This window comes from Herpailurus yagouaroundi, unplaced genomic scaffold (genome assembly GCF_014898765.1).
Source record: "Herpailurus yagouaroundi ecotype Mexico unplaced genomic scaffold, PumYag 410, whole genome shotgun sequence".
Classification (NCBI taxonomy): domain Eukaryota; kingdom Metazoa; phylum Chordata; class Mammalia; order Carnivora; family Felidae; genus Herpailurus; species Herpailurus yagouaroundi.
In genome coordinates, this window is record NW_024412627.1 from 2,764,107 (window position 1) to 2,770,954 (window position 6,848).

General features: G+C 49.0%; 1 protein-coding gene across 1 annotated transcript in view; it reads right to left on the reverse strand.

Annotated features, from left to right (window-relative positions):
• LOC121022507 (eukaryotic translation initiation factor 3 subunit C) overlaps window positions 1–5,558 on the reverse strand; it is a 20,630-nt gene extending 15,072 nt beyond the window's left edge. Inside the window, exons 1-8 of the mRNA XM_040463693.1 lie at window positions 5,446–5,558; window positions 5,172–5,310; window positions 3,594–3,659; window positions 3,302–3,491; window positions 2,785–2,910; window positions 2,559–2,613; window positions 2,331–2,440; window positions 1,800–1,927 (exon numbers count right to left, since the gene is read on the reverse strand). Coding sequence (XP_040319627.1) covers window positions 1,800–1,927; window positions 2,331–2,440; window positions 2,559–2,613; window positions 2,785–2,910; window positions 3,302–3,491; window positions 3,594–3,659; window positions 5,172–5,272 — 776 coding nt within the window. The 5' untranslated portion in view covers window positions 5,273–5,310; window positions 5,446–5,558. The remainder of the gene's footprint in view (window positions 1–1,799; window positions 1,928–2,330; window positions 2,441–2,558; window positions 2,614–2,784; window positions 2,911–3,301; window positions 3,492–3,593; window positions 3,660–5,171; window positions 5,311–5,445) is intronic.
• Between the last annotated feature and the right edge of the window lie 1,290 nt (window positions 5,559–6,848).

A 6,848-nucleotide genomic window follows, 5' to 3' on the forward strand; every position in this document is an offset into this window, starting at 1 on the left:
CCAAAAATAAATAAACGTTGAAAAAAAATTAAAAAAAAAAAAATGCATCAAGGGTAATCTCCAAAAGGATAGGATGTAACTCCCAAGCCAGTAGAGAAACAAACTGAGAAGAAAAAAGACAATCTAGAAATGGGTTAAAAAGTAGGAAAAAAGTGAGAAGTAAAAGAATGAATTTAATCTCAAAATAATTATTCTGAGTGAAAGAAGCCAAATCCCTCCCAATCAAGTAACATACTGTGATTCCATTTATGTAAAAGTCTAGAAAACACGAACTTTTCTAGGGATAGAAAGCAAATCAGTGGTTGCCCAGGGAAAGGGAGGGTGGCTGGTTGCCAGAAAGATGACGGCATGATTGGGGTTTTGGAATCTTCAGCCCCACCATGACCACTAAGATGGGAAGAAGGGCTGGAGAGACTGACATCAATGACTTAATCCATCATGCTAAGGTAATGAAACCTCCACCAAAATCCCTAAATGATGAAGTCTAGAAAGCTCCCTAGTTGGTGAATGTATCAAGGTACCAGGAACGAGGGGCACCCAGAGGGAACGGGAGCTCTGTGCCTGCTCTCCCATACTCTGCCCTACGCATCTCTTCCAACCGGCTGTTCCTGAGTTGTCCCCTCTAAAATAAATGGGCCATAGCAGGTAAAGTGCTTTCCCAAGTTCTTTGGGCTGTTCTAGCAAATTCTCAACTGAGGAGGGGGTTGTGGAAACTCTGAACTTACAGCTGGTTGGTCAGAAGTCCAGGAGCCAAACTTGGACTTGCCACTGGTGTCTGAGATGGGGGCAGTCTTGTGGGGTCTGCAGTTGACTCTGGGTAGTTTCAGAACCGAACTGCATGCTGAACACCACGCTGGTGTCCGGACAGTTGGAGAAAGTGGAAGGTGTGAAGAAAAAAAAACCCCACACGTATGGTGTCAGAAGTGTTGTGCGTAAACGCGTATCAGATATACATGTTCACTGGACTTGACCGGTCAAGGGGAGCACAGAATAAAAAATGCTTCCCAGACTAGCCTGTGCCTGGTCCTCTATAGTGTCAGGGAACTCACTACCTCCTAAAGCAACACAACCCTAACTTCTGAAAGCAGAACAAATCCCAAGAACAGCAACAGTTCCTATAGCAAAGCAACACTGTTACCAGTGAGCTCCACACTGCCAGGTGCACAGGGGCAGCTCTTCACCTTGACCTCAGAGGAATAAACAGAAGCCTATGGAGGTTCAGTGACGTAGTAAAGTTGACAGCTACCACAGGACTAAGGGCTGGAACCAGAATCCAAACCAGACTCCTTCCCCATTCCAAGACGGTCCCGGCCAAGTTCAGGAAGACTTGCTGCGGTCTCTGTTTTACACACTACGACGTTCTCAGGGAGAGGGATCAGAGTGGCAGTGCCGTGTGCTGGCCCCAGGCTCAGCCACTTCCCTATGTCATCGTTCTTAGCTACCCTTGGAGGCAGGGTCAAGTAACCCTCATTTTAGATGAGAAAACCTGAAAAGGTTAAGGAGCTTGTCCAGTATCGCAGGCATGGCTGGTTGGTGCCAGAAAGAGATTCACACTCAGTCCACACGCAGGGAGTCATGTCCTGGTTAAATATTTGCCTCTGGGGCTTTCAAATCCCATCCTCAATCTCGTGAGACACATTAGCTTTGTGCCCTTAGCCACCCAACATACTTGATCCCGAGGTCCCCCCGCTGGCCTGAACAACCCGCAAGGATTCTGTGGAGAAAGCAACAGCCTTCAAGATGACGCCAGGCTTTCCCACCCTCTCCACTGTCGCCTGAAGCACCACTACTTTTCTTACTTCTTAAGGAATCTTGAGGCCAGCACGGTCTGTTTTCCTTCTTCCTCTTCTGAGTCTGAATCAGAAGATGTGGAACCCGTGTCCCAATCTTCATCATCCTCTGAATCTTCCGAGTCCTCATCTTCATCCTTACAGAAACAAGAGAATCGGCAGGAAGAAGATGAGGAGGCCGACTGGCCGACCCGCTCTGCCAGCTGACACACGTTCCAGAGTCTCTCAGGAGCAGAACACGAGTGGTCATTTGTGAATCGGCATATTAGGAGCTGGACTGGACCGCCAAGGCCCAGAGCGAAGGGCTGGCTTGCTCCAGGGACACACAGCTCCCCAGGGGCAGAGCTGGGCCCCGAATCTATTCTGTTCTCTCTGTCCCAGGTCGCTCAGTGCTCTAATCCAAGGGGAAGCCTGTTCCCAAACCGGACTCTACTAACCCCACCCCTCCCAGCCCTAGGGTTCTGGGAGTCTTCTCCCCAAAAACCCAAGAACGGTCCACAGGAGGCAAATCACCCTTCGCAGTCTCACCCTGGCTCTTACCTCCATTTTTTTGAGGAACTTGCGACTGTCTCCAGAAGGGGCTTCTGGTTTCTTCTTCAGGAAAGCTGCAGCGCTGACTCCATCCTCATCCTCATCCTCATCCGAAGAGGCTGGTGGCAGAGAGAGCCGGATGGTCAAGAGCAAAGCTGAGGGCAGCGAAGCAGCCAGGCCGAGGGAAGTCCCAGCTCTGGGCCTCTAACCGCCTGCAGTAAGGGGGTCCCCTCTCACCTTCTGAATCCTCCTCATTCTTCTCAGCATCTTCATCTGCAGACTGTTCAGGGTTCTTGACAAAGGGAAACGAGAGGATAATTCACGAGGCCTGCCAAGCACCACCCCGGCCTACCCCCTCACCCCAGAGAGTCGTGACCTGATTCCTTCCGTTTGCAAACGCTTTTGTCTCACTCGTGGAGTCACCGTCCCCACAGGGCAGAAGGTCTGCCTCCAGCATCCCTACCTGCTTATAATTTGTAATATGGGACTCAAAATCTCGGTTGTATTTTCGGATCTTCTGACGCAGGGTGCTCAGGGCCTTGGCGTTGTTCTTGTTCATCTTCTTCTTCCCTTCCTTATCTTCCCACAGCTAAAGGAGAGGGCAGAAAGGGGGAAGAGGGGGCTGTGACTAAGCAGTAGCTTCTTAAACTCCGGCTTCAGCACACCACTATGAGTTTTGCTATCTGTACACCCTCTGTACTACTTACCAACCATATTTGTTATTTTTTAAAAACAGATCCTTTGTGTATTACCACCAAAAGAAGAGAAGCCACAAATAAACAACATAAAAACAAATACGATTAAGATGCTTGACCGAAAAAGGTCCCTCTCCTCGCTTCATCCCCCCGTTTCTTATGTTCTAGGAAGTACCGTACACACAGCAAACAACCAAGAGGCAACAGGATCCCTGGAAGTGGGTTAGGAGCAGGTCCTAGGACCACGATCCCCTCTGGATCCACCCTTACCCACAGGAATCACACCTCATTAAGATAGTCCTCCAGGTCAGCCAGGATGCGGATGTAGAACCGGGGGACACCTTCCTTGTCCACGATGCTCTTAGCCTTCCCATATGCTTTCCCCAGGAGCTCAAACTCTTCCAGGCACTTGGTAACATCCCGGATCTTCATGGCATTACGGATGGTTCGGATGAGGTTGGTCAGCTCCTCAAACCTAGATCGGGAGCCCAAAATCACACTGGACATGCCCACCAACACCAGAAAAGCCACCACTGCTGCAGAGACTCCCCAGCACCCGGCCTCCCCCTGGCCTCACCTTTTGTCCTTGGCACTTCGGACAACTCTCTTGGTATCTTCTTCATCCTCACTGAGCAACAATGGCCTGTTTGAAACAACAGAGATCACTAAACTTCCCTTCCTGGCTCCAGTCTTTTCAAGTGATCTCTAGTTCCCTTCTCAGACGGGGACAGAAAAAAATGGAATTATTCAAGCCATCATACCACACTCACCCTTGACTCTTCCTCTTCAAAACTTGATCATATATACCTCCGTTATTGAAGCCTACTTCAAGACTGCCCTTTTGTCACTGTTGCATCTACAAAAATGACCATCCCCATCCTCTCAAAAATAAAGGTGCTTATTCACAGGATCAGAAAACTTATTACATGAAGACACAACTAGCTAAGCACACACACACACACAAAAAAGGTACCACAACTAGAATGAAAGGAAATGGCTTTAAGAAGGTGGTATTTGAATTAGATCACAGAAAGCAATGTTTCCCAGAGTGTGAGAGGCCAACGGCAAGGTTAAAGTCCTAATGGCTTTAACATCTCCATTACTAGCGCTTTTCTTTTTCTTTTTTTAATTTAAAAAAAAAATTTTTTTTTGAGACAGAGAGAGACAGAGCATGAACGGGGGAGGGGCAGAGAGAGAGGGAGACACAGAATCGGAAGCAGGCTCCAGGCTCCGAGCCATCAGCCCAGAGCCCGACGTGGGGCTCGAACTCACGGACCGCGAGATCGTGACCTGAGCTGAAGTCGGACGCTCAACCGACTGAGCCACCCAGGCGCCCCTCTAGCGCTTTTCTTTAATAAGACCACAGACAGCATTCAGCTGGCAACACACTTCCATTCTTTTCCTTCCATTTTATTAACCTTTCCAATTATTTTCTATGTTAGAAGTCATATTGGTTTTCCGATTGCGGCAATAATATAAAATCACATGCAGGTAGGTACACATGGGTACGTGTATGTGTTTTCAAACCGCACAGGGATATAAAAATCATGAAGGTGACACGTGTGGGAAGGAAGTTGGAGAAACAACGTTCCACTGTTGCAAAAGACGCAAAGAATTTTAATTCGCAGAGATAGGGAAAGGGTATTTAAGAGAACACCCCCCCCCTCCGAAAAAAAGGAAAATAATAGATCTTTAAATAGATGTTTATGAACCAGCCCACAACGCCAGGTGGCTGGGCTTCAGAGCCACATCAAGCAGCTCTGAAATACCAAACGAGCATTCTGGATTTCTTTTTGCGAGCAGCGTTTTTTAGCGGTCAGAATAACTACGACTTTTGTCGGAGTCCCATGCCGAGCAGAGGAGAGGTGGTACAGAGACTGTGAACATATAAGCCAGTTAGGAAGCTGATGCAACAGACCCAGCCAGTGGGAAACCTCTGGCTCTATCCTTTGCACCCGGCGGGTGGTACACAATTCACAGCACCCCGAAGCATGAAGGCTGTCCCGCCAACACTACTGCTCTGGTTCCTCGAACTCTCGAGAACTCGCTCTCGCCCCCACCTCCCCTCCCCACCTCTCCCACATACGCGGCCGTGCGGAGCCTGCCGAACGCCGCACGCCCCGACTGGTCACCCCCGCGCAGTCCCCCCACTCACTGTTTGCCGTAGTTGCCCCCGACGGGTTTGGTGACGAGCTCCTCCCCTGACAGGGAGGACTCGGACTCGCTGTCCGAACCGGTGGTGAAAAACCGCGACATGGCGACGGGCTGAGAGGCTGCGGCGGGCGCAGCGGAACCTGTGGGAAAAGCCGGAGTCACAGGCCACAAGAAAGGACTGGGGTCGTCACCTCTCGACCCCCACCTCTCACTGTCCCCGCAAGTACCCCGACCCGCGACCCCTCCTCAAAGAACAAGGCCCAAGAAAAACACACCGTCGCAACTCGGGAGTCACACTGCGTACTCGGCACAGCGGAAACGGAAAGAGAGGGAAGGCGGGACGCTACGTCACTTCCAGGAGATGCTGCTGAACGACACCGGCGACTACAATTCCCAGTGGTCTTCGCGCCACTCAGGGGCGGAGACCGGCCTGACGTCACCTTGGCAGGCAAGGCCGTTCCTCAAGAGTCTCACAGCGTACTGCGCGACGTCGTCACGTTTTGTTACTCAGATACATCCTCACCCACCTCCTGCGGAATCATAATTTCAGGGCCGGGAGTTTACTTTTTTAAAGTGCCCACGTAATACTGATGAGCTGCTAGGTTTTGGAGCTAGGCTTAGAGCAAACTTCGAATCAGACTTTGGATTCAAATCCTAGCTCCACCGTTTTGTGTGAATTTAGGCAAATTTCCTGATCTCTCTGTGTTTCATTCTCCCCAAACTGTAAAATGACAATGATAGCACCTACCTCATGGGGTTGCATGAGAGTTAAATGGCTTCGTATATGTGAAGCATTTAGGGCAGTGCCTTGTACAAAATAAGCATGTAATAATTAGCTACTATTCACTCATTATAACACAAATACGTATTTATCAAGCATTTATCATGAGCCAGCAGTGTTCAGTGAACAAGACAGAAATGGTCCCTAACTTCCCAAGGAACTCAGTCTAGTGGAGTGGCATAAATTAACAAGTAAACATAATTTCAGATAGTAATAAGCACCATAAAGATAAAGTAGCTGGTTAGGTGGGAAAGTTGTTTTGGATAGGAAGGTCAGGGCCTCTTTGAAGAGGTGACGTTTGAGTTGAGATCCAAATGACAAAAAGAAGGAAGCCATGCAGAAGGTCTTTCAGGGAAAGAGCGTTTCTAACTCTTCTTCTAGGAAAGAGAAACAGCAAGTGCAAACGTCCTGAGGCCAGGTTCTGGGAGTAAAGAGAATGCCAGTGTGCTATCAGCAAAGTGATCAGGCATTAATAGTTTAGATATGGACCATACCAGATCATTCAGGTCCTTCTAGTCCTGTGGATTTAAATCCGGGTGGATTGAAGAAACCATCATCAGGGGTTTTACCACCACAGGGACTGTCTTACATTCTTAAAGGTAGTTTCATTCATTCAGTATTTGCTGCATGTCTGGGCCCGTGTTTAGCATTGAAAGCACAGTGCTCCTCTGAAAAAAGTGGGAATTAGCAGCAGACTGAAGGGAAAGAAGGAGGCCACTTTGGGTAGGGAAAAGAGTGTGAAAATCCCAGAAACAGGAAAGCTCAGGCACATTTAGCGACTGGTATACTGGGATTAGAATGTGGCAGGGCCTCTCTGCACATCTTGGCCAGTCATCTCTGTTCTTCCCATCTCCCTCTCTCTGTCTGTCTCTCTCTCTCTTCCTCTCTCCTTCCCTC